This window comes from Aptenodytes forsteri, unplaced genomic scaffold, assembly GCF_000699145.1.
Source record: "Aptenodytes forsteri isolate BGI_AS27 unplaced genomic scaffold, ASM69914v1 Scaffold92, whole genome shotgun sequence".
NCBI classification, from domain to species: Eukaryota; Metazoa; Chordata; class Aves; order Sphenisciformes; family Spheniscidae; genus Aptenodytes; species Aptenodytes forsteri.
Window position 1 is genome coordinate 1,513,749 of NW_008794581.1, and position 27,540 is coordinate 1,541,288.

General features: G+C 36.0%; 1 protein-coding gene across 3 annotated transcripts in view; it reads right to left on the reverse strand.

Annotated features, from left to right (window-relative positions):
* Positions 1-1,297: 1,297 nt before the first annotated feature.
* Positions 1,298-27,540, reverse strand: part of ERBIN (erbb2 interacting protein) — a 121,498-nt gene continuing 95,255 nt past the window's right edge. The window contains exons 17-29 of one of the 3 annotated variants that reach the window (XM_009272475.2): positions 27,266-27,387; positions 26,478-26,648; positions 25,511-25,693; positions 23,139-23,256; positions 21,219-21,402; positions 18,888-20,409; positions 10,906-11,049; positions 9,963-10,094; positions 8,018-8,227; positions 6,756-6,848; positions 6,075-6,149; positions 2,280-3,944; positions 1,298-2,243 (exon numbers count right to left, since the gene is read on the reverse strand). In XM_009272475.2, the coding sequence (XP_009270750.1) occupies positions 3,837-3,944; positions 6,075-6,149; positions 6,756-6,848; positions 8,018-8,227; positions 9,963-10,094; positions 10,906-11,049; positions 18,888-20,409; positions 21,219-21,402; positions 23,139-23,256; positions 25,511-25,693; positions 26,478-26,648; positions 27,266-27,387 (3,062 nt within the window). In that variant the 3' untranslated portion in view covers positions 1,298-2,243; positions 2,280-3,836. The remainder of the gene's footprint in view (positions 2,244-2,279; positions 3,945-6,074; positions 6,150-6,755; positions 6,849-8,017; positions 8,228-9,962; positions 10,095-10,905; positions 11,050-18,887; positions 20,410-21,218; positions 21,403-23,138; positions 23,257-25,510; positions 25,694-26,477; positions 26,649-27,265; positions 27,388-27,540) is intronic. The other 2 variants (XM_009272479.1, XM_009272478.1) reach the window with 2 other exon arrangements.

Below are 27,540 nucleotides of genomic sequence, written 5' to 3' on the forward strand. Positions count from 1 at the left end.
CTTAAATAAGGAGGGGCCCCAATACTCCAGGGTCATCAGGGCTGTAACCTGTTATAGTTAGAATCAGTTTTCCGTGTAGATGAAGCAGGAAATCAAGTAGTAAGCGATATTGACATGCCAGATCCACATATACAAGGAGAAAAGACTAAACAGTTTGTGTTACTACATTGTCAGGTGGTTTCCAAGAAAACTGGATGTAAACCTGCATTTACCTGTCCTGTGAAATTCTGTGCCTAGCTCTTCACTTTCTTTACCACATAACCCTTGTACATCTCACCAGAGCACTCTTAAGACACTCAATTTCATCCCTCCTCCTTGACTCAGTCACCCCGCTCTGCTATTGAAACTACTTAGTTTGCATCAGATAAAGACCACTCATCTCTAGGAGAGAAGCCACTGGCTGCCCTAGATGATTTCATTGCAAGACCGGGTTATTCACAAAAGTATTTATTTATTGTGAATAACCTGGTCTTGCAATGAAATAATCTAGAGCAGACCCCGGGGCACTGAGATGCAGCAAAGCAGAAACACAAGTAAGACTTTACTAATGTATATTGACAGAATACTAAGGTCTACAGAAACTGTAGAAGAATAAAATGGTGTTAGGGAGAATTTCCTAGAACTTAAATAAGTCAATTACACACAGCTTTAAAGAGCATTAGTTTATTATCTATTCTCCATGTGTTACCTCAGAAACAGTCTAATTATATACAAAAATTTGGAATGTTGAATAAATGCTGATCAATAAAAACATTTCGCAGCTGTTAACAAGGGAATATTTCTAAACAAAACCAAAATAATCATAAAGGTTTGATTCTGTGTGTTGTTTATTGCTATGTTTGTGTTCATAGAATGCTTTCAAGTATATACACATTTTTTTAACTCCAGTCCAAAAAAGAAAATAAAAAATATTTACTTTCCAAAAAAGAAACTAAAAAATATTTACATAATAAATATGTGGGAGACTTCATCTTTTCATTACATCAGTTGAACTGATTCTTTAATGAACTATTAAGAATAGAAAGAATTAAGAGAGTTTGCATCAACTCAATGCCATGCTGAGTAACTTAGGCCGCTGATGGATTTTATTCTATTCAAAATGTAGTTTAAGATGTATTCAAAATGAGAAGTGCCGATATTGTCTCTCCTCCTGCTGAATCCTGGCTGGACTAGTTCAGGAGACCTCTTTCTCCCACTCTCCGCAAAATCATCTAGTTTGACATGTGTTTACCTTTACACACAGACACTGAAGGAACAAACACATTTCAATCCACTGAAAATTCCAGCATTTACTGAGTAAAATCAGCATAATCCATGTTTTATTAGATGGTTAATTTGCTAATTTACTGAAGACAAGCTTTGGCCAAGTATTTCCACAAGAAGTACTGAACTTCTTGCTATAAATCTCTACTTCTATAGTTCTACCATAGCCAAACAGTTTTTGGTAGCATTTTCCTGTGATACATATATCTGAAAATTAAGTGACACAACAACATTTAAAACTTGTTACCATTAAAGCAAAACACAATCCAGTATAATTCCTCAGTGATATATTTAAATGTACTGCAAAATGTATACAAAGTCAGTCCAAGATCAGTAAAGAATCAGTTCTGCTTTTTGGACTTTTCCCTTCCCAAAGATACAGGTTACGTAGAAGACCAAGGTAATTTAGGACTTGTCTGTATGCATTCCCTTTAAAAGGCAGTGTGTGATAAAAATAACATGATTAAAAGTAATGAACATGTGATGTGAACATTTTGCATTTTCAATAAAAAAATAGAAACTAAACAACAACAAAACACATCTTAGAAGGGGAACACTGAAGCCTGCCATTATATAGCTATGTTTCTCATTCTTTTCTTTGAAGATTAACAGCACACAGAAAATAAGTGAATTTTATCAAAATACAGCACATTTCTAATATATCAAAAAAATCATTTTCTATGTAAATATTACTGAAAATCAACTAAAAAGAATTAAAATATACAAAGTGTTAAAGGGTTTCAATTAAAATTATTAGAACTATACACAGTACAATAAGCAATAGTTAACATCTTTGAAAGAAGTGCAATAATATTGGAGTTCACTTATTTAAAAAGTACTGCCTGTTTATTACCGCTAGCTATGTATAATTCCTCTCTCTTCCAGCTCATTGTCCCAAAACTAAAGGAGGCTGGTGTTTTTGCTAGCTTTATTAAAAGCATTTACTTTTGTACACATGGGTTGAAAAAAGCAACTTATACCTGTCAGACTACCAACTTATGAAAAAAGCCTTATACCTGTCAGACTACCAACTTATATGTAATTAAAAATGAACTGCAATAACTGAATATTGCTCCAATGACAGGCTAATCGTTAGCCCTGATTAAAAACAGTTATTGGTCTTCTATGGCACTTTTCCCTGGTCCATAACAACCGTGTATTAATTATCACTGCAGATTATGCAGTCTCTATTCGATTACAAAGGAGAAAAAGTAAGTTAATGTTTCTGGTAAACAGAATTAATAGAAGCATAATTGAATATTTTATACAGTAATAAGGAACAAAGGCAGCCTGTGGTAAATCACTATTACATTAATATACTTAGAAACCCTTTAATGACTCTGAAGTGTCTAGTTCACATTTAATGTTACCTGTAGGAACAGCCCTTTAAGAAACATCATTACGAACCGGTGGGTTGTTAGTACACCCTCCCTTTGCTCCCCATCTCACCACAGCAATTCTCCATCACTGTTCAAAGTTTCACAAACTTGCTTTGGTTACCTAGCTCCATGCGTATGGTTTCCTTTTTGATTAACAAGGCAATGCAAAGGCCAAACAAAATCTACATGTCTTTCATAACCCTTCCTGCATCATTTACTTTGTGTGTGTTTAAATACATATTACAGGCAACAACCTTAAAAACTGGCCATTTCAGTTTCATTTTTAAAATCTGTAAGGTTAAAATGGAGGACTTTTTATAAAGATAAAAGTATCACCATTTGCACAAAATTGGGGATTTCCACGGCAGAGAAAAACCTCTGGGCACATTTCCACAGTACAGTTGAAAAAATTATGTATGCAAGAAAACCCAACTAAACATGAATCACATGTGGCAAATGAATATTCAATGACTACGTTAAGAACAAATCCTGTAGAATATCAAAAATTTGTAGTTACAGTCCTCCTAAAAACCACCATAAGCTTTTATTGCATTTTCTACTGGTAGACGTACACTCCAGAACTAAACACTTTTTCTTCTTTCCCGATTCCAGATTTTGATAATAGATAGTTGTTTCACCTGACCTTTATTCTGTCCAACCAGCACCACCTTCCATCTACCCATTCTTCTATACAATGTGCACATAGCAAAGCCAACATTTCATATCTCCTGTCCATATCTACAGAAGTGGTTTCAGCATAACACATTAATATCTGGTGAATAAAAATAAAGGCAATAAACAGCTACAGGACAGACAGCCCTGCCATCTGTCCATTGGCTACAACCGAGGCTTCACAAAGCCTTGCAGAAAGTTTAGTAATGTGTATGAATTATCCAAAAATAAACCTACCATGTGTACAAAAAACCAACACAGGTTTGTTCTTGGAGGAGCGATCCTTAGATTGCTAAAATGCTTAAAAACAAGTTTATTCACCATATGCATTTCCAAAATGATTTCCTGTACGTTCTATACAGTGGTTTTTCCCCCTTTAACCACAAGTTCAGTATTTCCTGTACAAATTTTGATCATAATTCTTTTCAAGTTCCTTTCATGTATAAAAATAGGCAAAATATTCAGTTTCCCATAAGTCCTTCAATGACTCTTGCTGGCTTTTCCCCCCAATCCACACAGTACTTAAGAAGAAACTTCTCGCACAATGATGAGTTCCACTGCATTCTGAAAAGTCTTTAGCAAAGATACTGCTTGTCCATGATCAATATTGATGAAGCTGTATCCATTAGCCTAAAAGTAAATATTTAAAATTGAAAGTTACAGTCTCATATGCCATGTTAGTGAAACATGTCTCATATTTCATGTTAGTTTATTTAAGCTTTAAGGTTTAAAATAACCAGATTCTTTATGAATGCAGACAATAAAACACTGCAGATTTGCGGATTACATTGTTGATCTGAGTTGAACATGTACCTGTATGCTACAAGAAATTAAACCACTGTGTTAGCCTTGGAAGAATTTTGCCCCAAAGGTACTGCAAATAACCAAAAGAGAAAACTGAACTTTAAACCATTAACATCAGACATCTAATTCATCAGCCTTAATTCAGCCACACCAAAAAAAAGCAAATGTAGTACAAATTATATATCCCAGTTTAAATATCAGAGTATTAGAAATGGCATTTGTGATAAATTAGAACTATTGAAGCCTTTAACAAAAAACCTCAATGGCACTGGGAGCCATTTTAGGGTGTGAGACCTCCTGAGGTCACTCCCAGCTTGAATTTTCCTATGACTCTAAACAACATTGTCATTCTTGGGACAGGTTTGGCTTGGCAAACGCAGGCAGGCCTAAGTGGCCTACAAAGGACAGGGAAAATATGGCTATGGTTCAACATACATTTTTTTGTGTAAAAGCATGTTCTTTATTCGTAGTTATGAGAAACGAAACAGCCTGTAATTGTCTAAGCATGCAAATGCAACTTCTCCTTCAGCTCTTTTTCAAACTATGAATTCCTCATTAAACAAAAAGCAAAACCCGAGCAGTGCCAACGTGACGAAAGGAAACTTCATTATAAATGTCATGCAGAAAAATGAAATTCCATAAAGACAGGAATAAACCATTAAAACAGAAGTCACCTTTCACACATGTTCCACTCTATAAATAACAAATACACTACCAGTATTTTTCAAAGGTTTAACATGCTTCTTGTTCCTGTACGGTGTGTTGGAGGGTTACCCCCATCCCTTAAAGTCATCTATATCAGTAAGAGAACTAGGACCTTTCTCGCCCCAATGAGGAAGAACAAGTACACAGTTATTTACCATGCTCAAAACCAAGCCATCTTTTAGTTGGAAGAACTTGATCTTGGTTTAGTTTTCTTGTGTGCTTTTTGGCTTTATCTTTCATTCAAAGGATTAGGCTGTGTTTTCAGTTTGACTTTGTTTTAGAAAACTGGTCACACAATGTTGTGGCTTGAGATACTAGTAGGTGGGGGTTTTTTGGTTTTGTTTTTTTAGAAAACTGAAATGCAGCAGAGTCAACTCTATCAACATTCTTAAATCAGTAATGTGGTGAATAATTAATAATTTCTAACAAGCTCTGCTACTTTACGGGTGGGTACAGCACTGTTCAAATGTCCTGTTAGCCCATTTCCCTAAGAAAGTAAGGCTTATATAATCCCCTTGTCCCTTTCCTTGACTCCTCCCCAAATAGCTTATGAGCTCATTAGACAACTTCAAACAAATCTGACACAGAAGAGGTCTGAAAGGTACTGACTTCCTACAGAAAAGAACTGCACAGCTGCAGCCCAGAAGCCATGGCTCCTGAAGTAACCTACTTGGCTCGCCTGCAGCAGATGGGGCAGCCAGGAGGTACATGCTGTGACCAGCCAGATATCAGCCAGTCAAGAGGCAGCTTCTGCCAGCGCTTGCACATGTCCAGCCTGTCAGCTGGGGGAGAGGCAGCAAAGACTGGCAGGAACTGCAGGATGGAGGGGGATGCAACAGCAAGGTGCAGCTGGGGAGAGGGGTTGTGAGGGGCAACTGCTGGTGTTCAGGCAACACATTATTCAGAACATTGCATGTGAATTACACAAGTTAAATAACGGGATAATAGTAAAGCCTAATGAAATGCTCATGTTCCATCTTGAATGACAACATTAGGCCTGTTTTTTTGTCTTTAAAAGTGTGAAAAATGTTCAGAGTTTGAAAAAATGATCCAATTAATGCTTTAGCCTGTATCACCTATCCTAATGTTAGGTGGAAGAAAATTAAAAGCATCATCGCAGAGTATAAGAATGCTTCTGGAAAAGATACTGGCAATCAATCTAAAAATTAAAGATTCTGCTCTTAGAAAAAGGTGCAAACTAAAAATGAACTGGTATATTACACAGGCTAGTTAATTAGATGACCACAGTACCTGAATTATTTTATCTCCAGGCTGCAACAACTTAGATGCTGGTCCTTCTGGTTGCACTCTGGTTACAAAAATACCCTTGAAAAACAGAGGTGGAAAACATTTTTGACAACTTATTTCATGAATAGTAGGGTAGCATGAAACAGATGTAATTCAAAACATTATTTCAGTTTTCCATCCTAAGCAGAAAAGAATGCAATACTATTCTACAGGTCTACTGGCTTTTGTGACTGCCTTCCTTTTCTGATGTTAAATCCAGGAGAATTGCCTTTAAAGGAGTGCTGAAGGGCAAATTCTGATCTGCCTTTGTTTAATTTGGCAGATGTATATGTCAGCATCAATTATCAACCACCAGAAATAAGGCTGTAGGCTAAATCATGCTCTCTCTTAAAAGACTTCCTAATTGTAGACTCCGTAATTCACTATCTCAAATCTGCTGACTGATATCTGGAACTGTGCAAGAACCACTCAGCTAGAATAATCCTCTGTGTTGTCATGTGACCACTGTAGTCACCTACCACCTTGATTTTCCGTATCATTTGTCCCCAGTTTTCTCCCCTGCAGTCCTGGAGTTTAGTGGTTTGGGGAATATATATACTTCCACCCCCCCAGCCCCCCTTTGCTGAACACTAGAAACATTATTAATCAGAATGATTTTAAGATGCATTAGTATAAAATACTCACATCATCTTCAGGTCTGAATGGATTCCCTCTACCACCAACTCCTCCTGATATACTAAATCCAAGTTCTGGATCCTTGTCAATTCTCACTCGAATCTAAGTAGTTACAACCAAAGTTAGATGAACTGGCTGAAAATCTGCATTCAAACCTACTGTAATGAAATTATTACTACGGAATTCAGGTGAACAAAAGCTTTAAAAAGAAAAAAACTCAAAAAAAGCATTTATCACAGTTCAAGAGAGTATTATATCTCATAATATTAATTCAGAACAAGACTGCAATACAACCGCATCGTGTATCATTGTACATAAGTTTTACTCTCACTATTATTATAATCATAATTCATGTGGGCTTTGAGTTCAGAGCTATTTAGATATTATGTAAATTAATTTAATGCCCCCAGCAAAAAATGTGTTCCTATGAGAGAACCTGTTCCTCCTATTTCTTTGCTACCTCTAGCTGAATTTTAAAAATCAAACCTCGTTCCTACTTTCACTCTAAGTTCTACATAGCCAACACTGTTTCCCCTTTCTCTTGCCAGAATAGTTGACTAGAAAACTTATTTTCCACGAGAAGTGGACATTCTTGTTCTAGCACAGAATGAAAACATAGTTCTCAGTATCTTCTCAAAAAACCCAGAACAATACAGAGGAAACATCCTGTGTCCAAGAGCAGAACGAAGGTTGCCACAATGAAAGAGCCATTAAATTGTATAAGAATTTCTACCCACATCTATCCTAAACAGAAATGATAATTATCAGGCATGCATCAGATACTCGCACTTTTTTTATCCTGGCTTTTGTTTATGGATGCTCATTTCTACATTTGCAGGTTTTTGAACCATTCTGGATAGCAATGACTAGGTAAGTGGTACTGCTACTTTGTGGTTTTTTTCAGTTACTAGATAAATAATGAGTTGGTGATGAATTTTGATCAATATCAAAATAATGAGTTGGTAGTTGAGAAATAAATTTCTGGCTCAGTAAAAAGATGCAAGCTTAAGTTTCTGGCACATTCTGTTAAAAAAATCTACCACATTTCTCTCAAGATGTTCACATAAAAAGTAAAAAGAGCTCAAAACTAGAAGGACTGTGTGATTTCAGCAGTAGAATTGCACTGAGATAATGCTGTATTCTGCTGGAGACAAATTCTTGTATGATTTCTGTCACCATCTACAGAGAAATGGTAATAAACGAAAACAATCTAACAATTCACTGCCACTGACAGACAGATATCATATTGTCAAGTAAGATTTTATTCTTACCTCTTGCTTTGCCAACTCGTGGCTTTGTCTGGGAGAACACTGGGACTGGGTATAGGGAGGTTGGTGGGCAACTTTCAACATCAGATAATCAATTAATTGCTCTCTAGATGGATGTCTTGCTACTGATGATTGAGGAGGGAGATGATGGACTTGGCTGTAGTTTGCCTGAGGTCTTTGAGCCTGGCACATCTGTCCATTTGGCAAAGGTATCTGAATAAAACACAAATACTCTATGTCATACATTTTATAAGCAGCGGTCCTCAATTCCTCCTTTATTATTTCACTATTTCTCATACTTGACTGCTTTTGATTTTAGGACCATTACTAAAAGTACTCTTCTGGATCACGTACAGTTACACTCAATTTTCTTTATAGTCATCAGCTCTGACCGCCTGAGAACAAATCTGAAAAACAAAACTTACTCAGAGCACTAATCTACTAGAACAGACTAGCCAGTCTTTGCTTTTAGCACTTGTTTCACTGAGTTATCCCAACCATTATTTTCTAGCAGTGCAACTGACAGTATTGACACTTGGTTGATATCATTATAGTTTGCACTTTTACTGCATAAAATTCAGAGATTTTGTAACAATTCCCAATAGATCATACACAAAATAAAAATCCCACGCAGCTAGCAGACAGAAATTATATGCTCTCTGAGCATCTTTTGGTGCCCACTTCGCAAGAAAACCTTCTGAGTGAATTCACATACAAGCTCAAGATTTTAATATCAAAACTGTAATGATATTTCCAATAAATGTTATATCTTTTGTTAACACATCTGTCACTGATTTGATAGGTATAATGATGACGAACAGCAGGAAGGTACACAACTGTCAAGACATACAGTGCATTCAAACCATTTCACTAGGAATGATGCTGGAGATGACAATGTTTCTTACTGAAGCCTCAGTTACCATTCAGCTCTGCAGCTCTGTGTTGAGAAGGGCAGCCTTCTCCCTCCTCGCCCACATGCCTCGCGCTCTTACCTAGCCTAAGTAATTACTCATCTGTCTGTACGATTCCCACATTCCAAAAATGCTACAGTCTTGAGTTACAGATTTTTTTCTGCCTGCCACCATCATCCCATTAGTTATAGAATACAAGGATATTAAAATAATCTCTCCTTCAATATTATAAATAACTGAAATGTGCAAATTTCAACCACCATGCTATGTGAATGGACACATACCAGAATCTATTCTGTTGAGTATTTTATGTCAAAGTGAAATGGTAATGCGTATATATATACATTTTTTAGCTTACTTACACATTAGATCTATTCAATTTACACTATTTTCTACTGTCTTTTCTGAAAACCAAAAGCATGACAGGAAAACTATTTTTTGTTGCACTGCCACAGGTAGAGTTTACATAGGCAACATGTATCAACAGCTATGCAAATTTCCAATATCCAATGTCTGTAGAAATGCAACTGAAATTACTGAAGTTATAAAATCAATTGCTACATCACAATAATTTACAAGCATCCATTTAGTTTCATTGTAGTAAGTCCTGTCTGTATAGGTGATCCTTAGAGATGAATACTGAATGTCTCCTACAAATTCTAGTTTATCATCACAATTTCATCATGACAGATTTCAAGTTTGTTCTTTAAAAGCTTTAATCAGCTTCAGATTGCTTTCCTGAAATCATCTGCCATATTCCAATTTCCACTTGCAATTATGTCTTTTGCTGCAAATTTGTTCTTTCAAAGCCCCTGCTGAAGAAAAAGGAGAACTATCCCCCTTCATATAGTTAACTGTTTTGTCTTCCAAAAAGAAATGCTATTTCATTTACACCACCTTCAATACCTGGGTATTACATTTTAAAGAAGCCCAGTTCCAACTGCTATCCCAACATATGTTTCTACTATTATTAAAAAAAAATATCCTTACAAATAGTAGTAAATATATCCTATCTATGGTGTCATGTAGATAATTACCTGCACAGCTGTTTTCTTCATGCTGTCTGGAGGAACATCTTTGAAACTAAGTGTGGCAGATGAGTAATTCTGCTGTCCTGAAATGAATACTTCGTCCTGGCATTGGTCTCCTGGAGTAGAAGCCTGAGGATGCTTTAAACAGAATGGAGCAGTAAAGACGACCATCTTTATAGCATTCAAACTAAAAAATTCTCATAAGAGGCCCAGAATAAAACATTAAGGGCTTTATCGTTCTTTATCTTCTTTGATTAACTAATACATTGTTTATGTAAAAAATCTTACTAGCCAAGACACCACACCCATAGAATATTGATGGATATTTGCAAAAACTAGCAACTGCAGAGGTGTCTTTGATCACCAATAAACTGATACAAAAAGTCAACAAATGCTAAGGATTCATATGGTTAAAAGAAGTCTTCTGTTGACTTTATCCTGCTCATTACGGATACCATAACATCACTTAGAATGCTCAGAATTAAAATAATTTCCTCACATTTTCTTACAAACTAAAATATTAATTTTCTTAAATGCCTGAAGTATCTTACAGTACAGTTTACATCAGAATTTGTTTGGGGGCGGAAAAAGCATAATAAGATTTTGTTCAAACCTTTATCAACCTAGGTTAAATTCAGAATGGTAATCTCTTGTTCACATACGTACAATGAAACCAGACAGTTTTACATATGTTCAACCATCTATGAAAGCCAATTAGAAAACTCAACTTCATGACATTAAATTGAAAAGCCTTGCAATAAGTTTAAGGCATATGAAGTGAAGGCAAAGTGTTTGATTTAATGCCTATAAGAAAATTCCAGCACAAATTATACTCTTTTTATTGAAAGCATTGTCCATATGTTAAAGGATAACTCTATCAATTTAAGCACACCTCTCAGTTTCTTCCTTCCCCCTCTATATATTGCAACAGCCTCCTGTAGGTACTCACTCGAACAATGTGCACACCAGAACCTCTTCCGTCTGCAACACTCAAGGCAACACTACCCTGGCTGCCATGCAGATCCCTAGAGCTGCCATAGTGAAAGCTGCTAACTGCAGCATAATTGGAATTAAAGGACCTAGACAGCATGCTCTGAATAAAGAGGGGACAGATTTAACACAGAGATTAGTGCAGCATGCATAAACCACAAGACATGTTATACATAGACTAATACAAATATATTCCATTGTCATGCAAGATAAAAACCATGCAAGAACAGTACCACTGTGATGTATAAAACACAACCCAGTGACCCCTATTTACCTTTATTTACTGTAAATCAGCATGCAATCAGCAGTTAACATGCAGAATTACAAGTAAATAAGGTCATTTAAATGTTCACGTGTCTGGAAAAACAACAAAGGTGCACAGCTTATCAAAATTTCTAGGTTTTCGTTAAATTTGCAACATATCCAATATGTTGTAGGAAGAGAAACTGGCAGTCAAGATAAACACCTGTGGAAAACTATCTAATTACCAGTTATTATTTTGTTTCATTTCACCCCCCATTACTGGTACTGTACAAATAAAAATTTACATAGAGACAGAGACTTGACTGTTTGACTGGGGTTTCTTGCTATTGCAATGCTGTCAACCTCCACAATGCATTCCAATAACACTACATTCAAGAATGTGAACGAACCTCATTTAAAGAAAAAGAGGCTTGAACGAAACCTTGGGAGTCCACCCCTGTGCCACTGTAGGCAATCAAAGAGGTAACATGAGCTCAAGGACAGAAGTGATAGTGGTTTGATTTTGAGCTTAATTACCTTGCAAACCTGACCTCTGCAATATTGGCAAGGGTAATAGAAAGAAAGCAGTAGACATTACTGTCTTGCCACCATGGACTTTTGTAGTTGTAAGAACAAAACAAAATAAAAAGACTGCACAAAAGAAGAAAAGGAAAATCCTCCATGTGCCACCTGACAAATGAAACAAACCTATCTTAAAAAAGTGACAAAGACCCATGAAAAAATATGATCGTAGTAAAAGATATACCACAAAGCATCAAAACCCAGCAAATTCGAAGTTTTTGGTTTTTTATGAAGTTTCTAATTTTTCAAGTAAAAAGAAAAAAAAAAGAAGAGAGTTCAAAATACATATCACTTGACTAAGATACTGCAACAACTCTTACATGAATAAATACATTTTGGTGTTTGTCTGTTGACTACATAATACTAATCTGGTTTTGAAAATAGTCACTAGTCCTCAGGCAGACGTTTGCTCTTGCACACTAGCTTTACCTTGTGAAACTAAAACTAGTTTAATTATCAGTCACATGCCTCTGCATATTCATACTCCCCAGATGCTCTGGTAGCACAGTAATTAGAAACTCCCTTGGAAAACAGTATTTACTGACAACACTTGGCTTTTCTTGGCCAAGGCTCTTGGATAACCTCTCACTCAATGGCATAGTACGCTTTCTTCATGCTCGTCTTCTACACCTGCCCTGTTCTCTAGTCAATGGATTTTTCAAGTTTCCAGACAAGTTTCCAGAGACTTCCCCCCTCTTGGGAGAGAAGACTGTACTCGGCATTCAAGACTCTCTTTACTAAACATTCAATCCGAACTTACTGCTCTTCTAAGTTTCAGGCCAAACACCCAGATGAAACTGCCAAAGCCAGTTTTCCTTAGCTCCTTAGTGCCTCAAAGCATCTTCTTACAACTCTTCTCAAAATAGTCTCTGTAATTAGCCAGGTGGCCTTCTTCCCCTACTTGTTCAGGCCTGAACTTCTCCCACTTCCCCCCCGAAGTCTCCTTACAGGAAGCTCCTCTCAGAGGCTCCTGTCTCTCTCCATCTTCTGTAAGTGGCAAAAAGACAGATAAAAATAGAAGGAATACATGGTGAGACTAGAAAGTTACCTTCTGAAAGTGTCTCTAGCAGACCATCTTACTATAAAGATCCCTAGATACACTCTTCTCTTAGAAGGACCCAAACAGATGGTCAATAAATAGTGACAATATAAATCCAGATTTGTATTTACAATCTAAGATAGATCTGCTATAGGAGGTAGAACTTTCCTAAAATTTGTAGAAGCACAAACTTGTCCATCAGGAATTAAGATTTCAGTTAACTCAGTTTATTGAGCTTCAAGGTGATTACATAGCCTGACAGTAGTTTTATTCAAGTGTTTAGAAAATCTGCTTTTTTGGTAGAGACTTTTTCCAAAGTACAAAAAATGATTGTACAATTGATGTAGGGAAGACATGAGAAGTACTGCAAACACCATGTTTCTCCTTCTCTACATTGGGCACAGCGTCTCAACACTAAATTAGAAGGAACCCACAAGTACAAACCGTACAGAACAAATACTATTTAAAATTACATGGAGTTGTAAGAAAGATTTAGTTTAACACAAGAAGATTCCTAGTGACAAATCTAGGAAGTATTTTTCCTCTACCTATTTTTAGCTGGGAAGACAAACTGAGGCATTTGGAGTGTGAACAGTATTCCTCTTAATTTTGCTTCTCAGTATGAGCACAATGAAGGTTGTGCATTTCCTAGTGAGATTCCTGAAGACTGCTGCATCAGAGAAGACGCTTTCGGAAATCTGAATATGCAGATGCCATTAAAACCCCTGATTTTTATTCCAATTTATTAAAAATTAAATATGGAATAAATGTATGGTCTAAACTTCAGATTAAATACGAATGTTAATTCCAAGTACCAACTCCACTGTCCACCTGATTTGCTCCAGTGTCTTAAGGCATAATGGCCTGCAAAATGATAATTCAAATATTTGAGGCTTGAGAAATCTCATTTCAGTTACTCTAAACTAATATACACTAACCAATATACATGCCATGTTCCAATATATTTTTATGAAAGCTAAGTTTACTAGAAATCAGTTACTCAACCGTGAAGAACACATATTAAAAATTACAATACATCATGAAAAAACGGCTATATACAAAGTAAAAAAAATACTCAGCATATAAATAAGGATTTGTAGTCAAAATCAGCCTCTAATGGAATCAGTTTAGATGCAGGCAGCTAGTAGCATAGTTTTGGGGTTTACTTACATTCTTTTTGAATGCTAAGAGTCAGAACACATTCTCCATTTTGCAGCTTACATGTGAATTACAATTTGAAATTTCAAAAGGGTGTCTTTTGGGAATCGAAGTGCCTTAACACATTTACTTAGGTGCAAGACAATAAACAGTGGAATTTACCTAGGAGAATTTCTATTGGATAATACTGTTGTAAATTTAAGACTGGCTGGAGTCTGTCACAACAACCCATGAAATTTTGGTACAGAACAGGAACCAATAAAATTCAAGTATCTGCAGGGAACAAGACTACATTCTACTTACCTTGGAATAGCCTTAAATGGTAACTTAACTGCTAAGCCTAAGTACTGAGGTGATAGCAAGTTAACAGCAGCTAACTGCACAAAAGCACATTTGTGCCAAACCTATCTACTACTAAATCACAGAATTAAAGCAAAAAAGCAAAGGTAACACAGTACAGAGAAGAGCCTTTTTATTTATCAATACTTAGAATCAATTGCAAGCTAAAGGTGGACACAAGTTATCCTTTGAGGCTATACTAAATGACTAGAAATCCCTTCACTTTTCATTCCCACCTTAACTATCTAAGATTCTTTAGAAAAAGTTTGCTCAAGGTATTCTGGAACACTTGAAACGCCTACAGTTAAGGCTTTAAGCCTTTTGGAATAAAAGCAAACAAGCAAAAAAAAAAAAAAGCTTTGTTTGAAATCTGATAGAATTCTAGCAAGATACCGGTTTATCCCAAAGAAGAACTTAATTATGAAACTATTCTTCAGTCACGAGAGAAGAAAAAAAAAGGTATGAATTTAGGTCTCTGATCCTGAAAAAAAAAGAAGTATCTTCAATAAATAACAGCATTCCTACTGAAGAGTTACATATGAAAAATGACATATAATTTAAATTCTACTGTCACAAAATGTTTGCAGGGTCAGAACTTTTGTTTACATAACAAATGCACAAGAATTTTATTCTTTTTAAAGTGTGATGTGTTGACTTCTGAACTCCACAAAATATCATTATAACACATTGATGGTTCAGTAGTCCATTCAAAATGGAGAAAAAAAATCCCTAAAATCAAAATTTAAAACTAACAACTACTGAATGGATAGCATTCCTGTAGTTTATCAATGTCAAAATATTCTTCAGGCTATGATCTTATAAACACTTAAGCACTTAATTCTATGTGTGCACAGACCCACTGAAGTTACTTTCCTTGACATATTGAAGCAAGCTTAACTTGGAGAAAATCTGAGGCCCTATCAATTAAAAAATTTTTGCATGTTAGGTATGTAGCATAAAAAAATCAATTAAAGAAAAACTTTCAAACTTTTATTAAAACTGCAATTCTACATCAATACTGAAACACTTGGACTTTTTTCTTTTAATAACTGTACACTGGCAACTTTGAGAATAAAACCACCTATTCTGATTTCTGAATTGGAAAGTAGGAATCAAACTTTATGACCTCTTCTCTGAAAGCTCTGCCATTTTAGATAAATATTAGATAAAGTAGAAAAAAATAGAGCACTTAATTCCAGATGAAATTAGAATTGAAAGCAAACACACACCTGATGAACTCCCAAGAGATCCACATCAAAAAAAAGAAAATATACGTATGTAAGGGAAGGACAGTCAGGCCCAGTAACTGTTTCTGCCTACTCAGCACATAGAAATGTAATAGATATTTGCAGATAACTGTTGCAGATATTTGTTATTGCAATTCACAGATCAGAAATTCCTCTACCACACAATAAAATGTGCGTGACACTAGTGGTTTTACACAGGCAGTATTTTAAATTCCTAAATGAGAACTTTCAACAATACTACTATAGAAAACTACTGCAACTTGTCAGGCAGTAAAACTGGCAAGTCACACTCAAAAAGGAAAATATGCTGAAAAATATTACTGTTCTTAAAAACTCACCTATGCACTAAATTTATGAGGTTGGGGGTGGGGCAGAATTGACTGCATGCTTTCCAACAGCTTACATATATAACCACTAGAGAGCAGCTTGACATTTAAATAAGCTCTTTTCTCTATCCTACAATAAAATATGCTTTGCATCAAGTAAGCAAATTGTTTCTCCTGAATATATGCAAAATTTCTACTTGCAAATCGTCTCATGAACTGTTTTCACCTTCCTTCAACCAGATCGATAATTTTAGTTGATTGGTGTATGGGCATACACCCCTTACAGCTCATCAGAGGGATTACAAATGCTGGTTACTTGGCTGGAATCCATTGTTAATCATTTTTGCTGGACTTAAAGCTACCCTGTATCTCCCCTCATGCAAATTAAACTCTTGAAAATTCTTTTTTTCCCTACCTATATCAGGTAAAAAGGGCTAATAAATAAAACAAGAACTAGCCTCTCCAATTTGTCCAACAAGCAGACACTGTTTATTTAAGCGGGTTCACTCCCTTCTCTCTCTCCCTCCAGTTACTAAATTTTATAAAAACAAAATAAACACGTACTTCAGGAGCTTAGCCAAAAAAACCCCAACCAACCAAAAAACCCAGAACAAAAACCACCCCCAAAACCCCACTACACCCTCTTTCCTAATATGCACAGGATAGAAACAATAAATGATTAAATTCAATAATAGACTCAGAAAAGTCACAGAGATAATACCGTTAACCCATACTGTTGTGTATAACCACAGGCAAGAAGATATGAATTAAATATTCATCATAAGGCTTAATTTTGTATACCTGTTTTTGTCAGTGTTGTGTCTTATGCTTTAAAAAAAAGAAACGCCATTTTAAATCCATGAAAGCTTTGTCAAAGCAATTTCCAATAAATGTTCCTTAAATGAGCTCTGTAATTGAACTTGTTCCTTAAATGCTTGTTCCTTAAATGAATTCTGTAATTACTGAAATTTTTTTCAGACTTCAAAACATTTCATAAGTCTGGTTTATAGATTAAGCCCCCTCCACCCAGCTAATTTTTAATTACAAACAGAAATACCGAAAACATTATTTTAAAAGAACAAAGAAATATCCAGTAAATTCCAAAAATTTCTACATTATCATATTTGCCAGCTGCCATATAGGATCATATCTACATTTTTCACAGTTCAGATTTTTCTTTTTAAGTCAGTCATATCCCAGAGAATATAAAGTAGACAATTATATACACATTCACTTTTAAATGCATAAATAAGTCTCAGATTGCTAAGTAAAAGCTACTTTAAAATGCTTCAAGGTCTGAATAAAAAGAAACGCACATACAAAACAGACTTCTAAGATCTGTTAAATTAGATGCACAGCTAAGATCTCAATAGCAGCTATTCCATATCACTCTAGGAGGAAACAAAAATTAAGGTTTACATATAAAGCATGATAGAAAGTATGGACAGATATAAAGGGAATCAAGTCAGGCAATCAATTTCATTTCAGTAAAGGTGACTACACCACTAGAGTACCTGAATAGATATCACTGGTGTATTAAACATTGTTCCTAACATGTCAAATGCAGATGATATAAGAACCAGCTATAAACGAACTGCATTAGCAGTGCACTGAAGTTTTGTTTCCCTCTGCATTCAGGGGTTGCTGGGATTTTTGCTTCTCTGTCATTTCATGTAAGATTTGATACATGCATCCAGGAGAATGGAATATCAGAGAATGCACCTTTTATTAGGGTTGGAACATGGTGAGGTTTGTGACTGCCTTGTGGGACAAAGGGTCCCCACACTACAGCACAGTATTGTGAAAGCCTTAAAATATTTCATGTTGCACGTGTCTCAAACTGGATCAGAAGAACACGTGCAGCTGTTATGCAGGCTTCTTCAAAAAACAAACAAAACCCATCCTTTTCTATCACCAGAAGTTATGCAACTTAAAACAAACAAAAGCAAACCCATCCCTCCAAATAACTGGATTTCCAAAGAAAAATTAGAGTTAAAAGGATTTTTTCCAACGACCTCCAATTAAATTTCTTTAGCCATCATGGATATTGAAGTATTTAGCATAATAATCACAAACCAAACTATGTTCTTCCAAAAGAAATTAAAAAAGAAAATCCATCTAGCTGGCATAATCAAAATGTATTTTGGCTGCTTTACTCACTTCCCCTCCAAGGGAACAGGATCAGGCTAATAACATTCTACCCATTATTTATTGATGATATTTTAAACTAGTTTAGCTGGACAGCATAGATTACACTCTTCCAGTCTCTACTCAAATTCTTTGAAGATATATAATTTTTCAGCTTTACGTATCTGCTCAAATTCGTGACAGCATTTACAGTACATAAAGAATCCTGTTCATCTTCTCTAGTTGTATCAAAACCTCCTGTGATTTCGTGAAATGAACAAGATTGTTAAGTGTTCTCATCTCACAGCAATAAATATTCATTCAAAAATCTGTCAGATACCTAACTTCAAAAGACAACTGGCTTGGAGGCAAATACATGTTAATTATGGCTTTTGAATTCGTCAGCAACTGAAGCTGTAGACCTATACTTCCAAACAGATTTTACTGATCTTCTTTTTCTTGTTCTTAAAAATAAGATATAGGGAAAAAAAGGCAGAACAGAAAGATCAAGAAGTGTAAGCAAATATTTCAGTATAATATGAATACAATGCTACAATAAAAATTACCTGGCCTAAAAGAGCTGGCCTTGCAGTCCAGCAGGTTATTGTGACATTATTTAATGTATTCTGAAGTAATTGGACTAAGCTGGCAAGTATGATGTAAGAACAACAGGGACTTTTTTTCTTTGGGGGAAAAGTTCATTTACAGTCTGCCATTTGACTGTTTCTCAGACACTCATCACAAACACATTTATCCTTTTTAAGGCAGTATCAGAAGTACATTTTCAGTGGTAATCAAAAGCAGTCCAGAACACAGTATTTAACTTATTCCATATGCAGGTAACAGAAAGGTAGAAAAGTTTTAAAATTATTATTTTTACCTTTTCTAGCTTTTTAGCCTCAATATGTCGCAGCACCTGTTCCCTCCAGTCATGAGGGACTTTACTTTTTCCTGGAGGGTCTAATAAAGAGTGCTCAGAGTTAACCCTTGGGTTTGATCTCTTTGAAGGGCTAGTCCGTGAGTAATTGAAGTCACTAACTGACATAGTTCTTTCTGGTATTTCATTCACTGACGGCCTAGCACTCTGTGGTCGGGGTACATTTGGACCATCAATGCTGTATGTCCTGGCAGAAAGAGGTCTCTGCTGTCCAGACATTACTGGTGGAGCTCTTCCCATTGAATGCAAATCTCTGTATGTTAAATAGTCCCCTTCAGAAACCTGGGTCCGCCTTGAAGGTCCAGTATCCCCAACATTTATAGAAGCTGTAGAAGATACACTGCTCTGCCTTTGAAGAGTGTGTCTGGTTGTTCCTGGGAGCAGTCTGTCATTTGGTGGAATAGCCCACATATCTGTATGTCTCCCAGCCATCCGTTGATGAGTGTTATACACAGCACTGGCTCGGACATTGTTATGATTAGAGAAATTCATGTTGGCAGAATGCTTTACATAGCTGGGGGTTTCCGTACTGTCAGACCTTAGCAGGCGTGAAGGAGGTAAGCTGCCTTGTTCTACTTGGGTGTTTTGTTTCTGGGGCCACAAGGTGTCTTTTGCTGTTGCACTGCTGCTGTACTGAATATTATACTGGGGAGCGCAGAACATCTGTGCACCACTTGTCACTAATCCTCTCACTACATTAGCACCTTCGGGATTGTGATTTGAGTCAAACTTGAACACAGTTTTTGCAGAAGATACTAAATCAGATGATGACGACGACCCAGGAAAAACCTGCAAAGGCTGATCATACAGAAGAGTAGCAGATTTACTTCGGACTATGTTTTTTCCATCTGCACTATCAGATGCTGATTTTACCACTGAGTTTGGCTGTTGAGAGCCATTCTCATTGACAATATCGTAGATTTTCAGACCACCAGTGTCCATACTAGTGATGCTGTGAGATTTCATCACAGGACCACTTCTCCGTGGGGACAAATCTTCAGTGCTCCTCGAAACAGACAGCTCAGCAGAATCACCATCAACTGTAGTGCTTCTTGTTAGTTCATCTTTACTGGGAGACTGTACTGCTTCCTCAGGATATCCATTTACTTTATTTATAGGATATTTGTTTCCATTTTCCAAGTGCTCACTTTCTTCTTTCATGTTGTTATTCAAAAAGCCCTTTACTGAAACTATTTCCTGTGTTTGTAACCTTTCTGCAAGAATTGGCACTGCCTCTTCACTAACCAGTTTATTGATATTCATGTTTATTTGGTCTAATTTGTGAGACTCCTCCGTAGGAGTCCTTAGATCAACACCTTTTCCTATCAGGCCTAATCTTTCTTCAATGCTTAATTCATATTCAGACAAATTTGTAACCTTCTCTTGCACATTTATTTTTTCTTCTACAGTAATGCTCAATTCACCTCCATTTTGCAAAAGATTATTCAAATTTTCATCTTCTCGCCTGGAAAAAAAGATGGCTCTTAAAAGGAATTCCAAAAGGAACCAACATATTCCTTTAAAAACTGTTTTAGAAAAAAATAATTAACATGCAACATAGCCATACTGTGCACACAGAACAGGACAAAGACCAATATACAACCAGATTTATGACTTGCTATCTTACAATTACAAAAAAAATTATATAGAAGGCTCATTTACGCAAAGTTTGTGTCATCTGATTTCAGAAGTTTGTTTAAATTCAACAGGAATTATTAAAGACAGTTTAAAAGTGTCAAAAAGTACAAAGTGACAGTAACTCAATTTTTTTTATCAAATACTTGCAAATTCCATGACAATTTTGGACAAATGTCTTGTTTCTATTGGCAGTTAAAAAAAAAGACAGACATCATCTAACTAAAACTTTGAGAAGAGTAGCAACCTGTAAGTCCATTCCTTATAAGTTTCTAAAAGCCTTTTATAGTTATGTTAGTAATCAAATTGAACTTCAAAATTATGCAAGTAAAAACACAGAGCTTTTAAAATGGTGTATTGAATTATTTTGCAGGGATAAAAAATAAGGTTAAAATTATTATACCCTATTATAAAAACAGATGGGAACCATGTCTTGTATACTAAAATTAGCCTCTGAATTTTATTGTCTTTTTTTTTTTAAAGATAACTATTCCATTATTTAACATTCTTTGAAAACATTAAAATTTAAATTATTTCATGGATGATAAATTAATGAATTAAAGAAATGGATACATAATATGAAAGAAAAAGTAACATTTTCTATTAGATTTGCCCAGTGGTATACAGTATCTTACAAACCTGATCTTGGATAAAACAGCAGCATGTGTTTCTTTGTCTGGAGAACAGAGAGAAATATCTTGGCTACTATCAGTATTTAAGGAAACAGAATCTGACATTCGAGAAGGAGAGGAACAGTTGCTGTTATTTTGATTGCTATTGTGGGTAGCTTCATCTGATAAGGAATCAGCATCTTTTGAATCATCTGAAATAAAAATTTGCCAATTTAGTTACAGACATACATCTGTTTAAAAGCCATTTAATGTGTGTATGTTATGGTATTTAGAAATTGTCTCGTTTTTCAGTAATTCTTACTATTGGCAACTAAAGTGTAAGCTAACACCTTTTCAGACCTCATTTAAACTTACAAAAGACTGTTGACAATAGTTCCTATTTTTTAAATATTTGGCTCAATGTAAACAGCCCTCACTTGTTAATGAAATTTAACTTGTTGCTTTATGCCAAGTTTCCTTGGCATAAGCTAGTGCTACGTTATGTAATATTTCCGCAAAACATCTATCAAATCATATTTCTGTTTTTACAATGATTTCGAAGTTTTGCATTACATGAGTCTATTAGCCCCTATGAAAATTAAGTACGCTGCTTCACATGCAGGATTTTGAAAGTGTACACAGTTCCTGATTTTGAACATTATATCGTTGTTAAACAGCTATTTATTAGACCAAGCACTCTGGAAAGACCTAAATCACTGGATAAGCCCTATATAGTTTCATAAATATAAAAAAACAGTAAAGAAAAATGTTCTTCTGCAGAGTTGGAATCCAATGCATTCCCATGCTTTGCAGATCACTTAGGACAACATTTTCAGAGCAATTTACACTTGTGCACACTGATTCTTGCATAATGTATGCATACTTACATACTACGTCTATATAAAAATAATTTTTCTGTGGGACTTCAAGCCAGCCATGATTTTGATATAAGTGTACGAACAAATATATTTAAATTTTTGCTTCAAGACACAGTTACAGGTGCCAAAAGCATAAATTTTGTGAAGCTAATGTTTATCTCCAGAGACAAGAAAGAAGCTGTTTTGACTTAGTACTTTAGTCAGGCATAAAACCCCAAAGACAGCATTGATAAACACCAGTCTTTTCACCTGCATGTGATCCTCAGCATCTTCCTGCTACCTCCGTGTGGTCTTCCTTCACCCCCACTAAATCTCATCCTTTTACATCTAATGGCCAGAAAAGCCTTTTGTCCTGGAAAGTACTGGACTAGGATATCATATGAAGCAAAATACAATTTGCTCTCCAACTTTTAAATTATGTTTTCTCTGAATCCTAGGTCATTCCTTACCCTTAAGGAAATGTTTACCGAGACTGAAATTATCTTTCAGAGAATGTAAAACTTAGGTAACAAAAACAATGTTCTGAAGTTTCTGTTAGAGGAAAGAAGAAAAATAAAAGAGTAAAGTGACTCTGGAGAAAGAGTTGCCACAAGAGAAGTTTATTCTTAAACCTTAGGAAGAAAGCACAGCTCCTCTGAGAAATTTAAACAAGCGATATTGCTGCCTACAGCAGCAATAATCCACAAAATCTGGTGGAGGGGGGAAATACGGAATATTTCCAAAGTAAAAACCACTTTCTGCAATTCTTTTCTTAAGCGTATCAAGAGTGTGTTCAAGCTAACAGGCCCCCAAAACACACGCATCTCCCTTCCCCCTCTGCTTTTAAACTGATGACAAGAATCAAGAAAATTAGGATGTCATCACAGCTTTCTCTACCACACACTCAAGTATAAGATATTGCAGATTTTTTTTTCTGCTTTCATTGCTTAACTAGAGAATTGATCACCTTTCTTTTAAAACATATAAATTAAACCTACTTTTACATAATTTAATTGGAAAAACTAGCCACTGAGTCAAGAAATTATCAGAATCCCACAACAACACTTCTATTGCTTTTTATCGTATCTAACCTTTTTTGTTATTGCTAAGAGCTACCACTTTTGGTTGGTTTATGGACGTTTCTATCAGCGGTGGTCGCATTTCTGCCATTTTCATCTCTTCATCAGAGGATAGTTCTTCTGACTCCTGCTAAAGGAAGAACAGCTTTATGCTGTGCATTTTAAAGACCTCTTAAAGGTTAAGTAAATGCTATCTAAGCTGTCACCCACTGAACAATAAAGAGGAAAAAATAAACAAGCAACATAACATAGGCATAACATAATTGTGTAGTGCAAGTCAGCTGAATTTAGTAACATTTGCCACTGAATTATCTTTAAGAAGCAGCACATGCAGACTTGCATTATCACTAATGAACTCCATGGGAACAACGGTCAAACCGGTAACTTCAGCTGCAAAAACCTACTTGGAGCAAGCAGATGCAGCCTCTTGTCCACCACTGGAGAGAACCTCCAGTGGAGTTCAGGTGAGAAAGTTATCACTGAACCAGCAAACACCCCAGACTGACTAGCTGGGTATTGGTTTTGCAGAAAAGAGCTCAAACTGAAACACCTATAGGGTAGCATGACCAAGACAATCTTAGGAATGGAGAGCTCTGCTGTGAGAAAAGACTGAATGAGCTTGGCTTGCCTAGTCTAGCAAAAAAAAGAGCAAGTGTAGCTTGGGTTTATATCTTTAAATTTACACTGGGAGTAAATTCCAAAAGGAAGAGAAGTTATTTAACTTCAAGAACAATGGCAGAGGAATAAAGTGGTGCTGAATACATTTAAGCTAGAAATCACTAGTTCCTAATCATAAGATGGAGCTCAGTGCACTTACGAAAGAGATTAACTGACAAAGCTGCTGCAGGAGCAGCCATGCGACTGATTCAGTATCCTACTGCCAGCCCTATATTCCTATCATCTTCAAAAAACGCTTGTTCCCAGTAATACTTTGAAGGAAAAAACCCTCCCCTAAAGTGGAAATTTCTTTCTAGTAAACATGCTTCCTATTACAAATGCTACAAAATCCATGTTGCAGATTGTAAAAACAGTCTGTCAATGTTCATTTTTTCTTACAAGATTCAGAACACTTAATGTTCTGAAAGCACCACCTTTCCCATGATACTAACTACCTGGCCAGTTCTTTGGGCTGCAGGGAGGACAAACCTGACTGAGATGTAGCAAACAAGGTATAATAGACTTCATTAAAAATAAAAAATAAAAATCCATCTGTTTTTCTCTGCAATCGGGACAGACAACCTCTTCACTGCCTCTACCACACTGCCCTTCTTCTTGGATGTGACATACATGTGTAATCCATGTTGAAATGAAAAACTTACATGCGTGCAAAGTTTAGAAATCTGGATTCAACTGCAACAGAGTTACCAGCAGGTTATTACATGGAAGTAAGGAATTCACTATCCCTAATCTACCACACACTGCTGCCTTATTTGCTTACTGGCATACTGCCAGCTACAAAGAATTGCTGTCACTATTGTTACACAACTAATATGATTTTCTGAAATTATGTTTTTAAACTAAAGAAAAATGTCAAAACCATTATTTTCAGTAAGTATATAGAAGCAGGAAGATGCTAGTGGGGAAATAGCCAGCAACAGCCACAACTGCTTGTCACAAAGTGTTTTCAGCAAAAGTATCATATATGCATGTTCCACTGCTTAGACAACACAGGCAAAAATATTCTGCTTGTGAAACTATGAAAAAAGCATTTTTCCGGTGATGCCTGGTGACTGGCAACTTATTGAGTGACAAATTCCAAAATTTGTCGTAAGTCTGAAACATTCTAAATAAACGAGTACATGGTGTTTGTCAGAGAGATGTACAAAGAGTTTAGAAGTTTAAAATCTGACTCTTCATAAAAGGTAAATACAATCCAAGTCATATTCATGACAGCTCACTAATAAACACAGAGGAATACATATTTTTAAACGCACCTTTCACTTTTCATTTGAAATGAATGTGCATAGTCACTTGGATATACAAGTTTTTGATTGCTCCCACTAATCAGATATTTTGTCATTTCAGTGACAATTAAAATCGATTATTTAATTAAGAACTGACAATCAAGCAAAACCTGGAAATTTCTATCTAAGTGTGAGTCTTTTCACAGTTCGATACTTAGGTCAACTTTTAATCAAGCTTGCTTTCTTTTTCTTTAAATGCATGTATCTTTCATTATGAACTTTTTATTAGCTATTTCAACTTTTACTTAATATAATCTGAAGTGAGAAAAATACTGCATTGCAAGCCATCTGTATTTACAGCACTTATGGATGGCAATTTTCTGCTATTGTCAACATAAATTTTCATCTCCCAGAGTAACAAATTCAATACAACACCAGCACAATTCTTTGACTGCTATGATGTTCATCACAATGCCATACCTCGAGCGTGTCTTCATGGTTGACAATTGTTTTCGTGTGCTGCAAGGTTTTAACAAGTGCAGTCATCTGTGAATTTGTGGTGCTGTGCTCAGCTTCTGGTTCAGTAGGCTTCTGCACAGAGCTTCCTGCTGAATACTGCTTTCTCTCATCTGCTTTACTCTTTATTGAAGCAATTTCTGAAGTCTACAGGATTAAGAACATTAGCAGAAAAAACAGCCTGAAAGGTTTTCAGTAACATATGATATTTAGAGTTAACATTATATATTTTGGGAAACTATGGAATGGAAAATCTGAGCTTTGAAATTATGAAGTATGAAATGCACCAGGTATGAAACGCAGAGAAATCTCTGCAGATTAATGAGGTACAGTCCCTACCCTTTGTCAGTCAGTTTGACTCTCTTCCTTACTGGGGTCAATTTGTACCATTAAATTTCCAGTTAAATAAAAAAAAAAGCACCAAGAATATCTACAATGAGACACGTCAGCACCAAACAGTAGGCCTATCACCTATCATGCTACATCAACCTGTCAGAAACTCCTGACTCCTCTGCTAACTTAGTACGATTGCCTTCCCAACTTATCATGTAAAACCTCCAGTCACGAGGGCAGCAGTAAGATCCTTAGAGATTACCCTGAATTTCAATTGTGAAGTCTGGGAGATCAGAGGATGATAAAGATGCCATCCTCCAGAAATCAAAGCAGCCAGCTCCTTAACACATCCATAGTTTTTATTTGCCTGAGAATCAAGTCACTTTCCTTGTTCTTAGTGTCAGAGGAAAATTGCTACTGCAAACCAGACATTTATTACAGATGACTTTAGACGGAGAAGAGGTAAATTCTATTCTTTAATCTGACATTTTTTCTTGCTAAAGCATTAGTGGGGAGGGAGAAGAAAATTAAAAGGAATCAATGACACTCTAGATCTTTGGAAGTTCTTGCAAAGTCAGGAGAGAATATTATCTCTAACCTTTACCCCCACATCTTTTACAGAAACTGCCTGGCCTTCTCGTTTTGACTCCTTGGCAACATCTTCGGTAGACTCTTCATCCTTTAGCCTATGTACAATTGTCTGGACTGTTTTGACCATATTCTTCAGTTCATCAGGATATGGAGTTGGATATCTTTTCAGGTTGCCTTCCTGTACAACAAAAAGCAATAAAGTTCTACATTTAATTAAATGCCATAATTAAAACATCAGCTTTAAAACAGACGATGAATTAGGACAAAACACTGAACAATCTAGGATCTCTGCTTTGCTGTTCGAGTCTACCTGGATTGATGCAGACTCAAGTTTATAAAACCCAGCAAGATTATGAATCACTTCTCCCCCCCCCCCCCCCAACATCCACCTCCCCCCCCCCCCCAAATGTGTCCATTGATTGCAAGCAGGAAGAAATAAGAAAACTGTAATTTACTTAAAGAAAAATCAGGACTAATCGTTGTTTCCCCACTATCTTTCTCCACGGCACCACCAGTCAGGTAGTCTCCTAGTTATGCCCTACATTGCCTTACCATCAGCTGAGAGTTTTTCCCTTGTGTGCCACTTTAAATGATCTGGCCAAAAAAACCCAAAACCAAAAAAACCCCTAAAACCACAGTGTTTCATCCTGTCAGGTACTCTCAACTAATAACTGAAGACTTGATTTCTTCAGCAGGGCAAAAATCCACAGCCAAAGTAAGGAAAAGGATGGGATTCAGGGGTGGGGATAAGAGGGAGGGAAGCACCAAGCGTTCAAAAATAAATTCAATACTAACCCGAGGCGGTGCCTCTCTCTCATCTTTGTCTTCATCACATTCAAATGCCACCTGAGCACGCTGTTTCCGCTGTTCCTCCCACAGAGATGGATTGAAACTTTCATTATCAGATATGAACATAACTATATTAAAAAAAAAAAAGAGACACTCTCGTAAATAGGATTCATTATGTGAAATAATGTTTCTTGCTTAATTTTACAAAAGAGAAAAAAATTTTTTGCCACTGTCTCTTATTCTAGCATGTCTCCATGCCTTACATCACATCGGTTCTACTT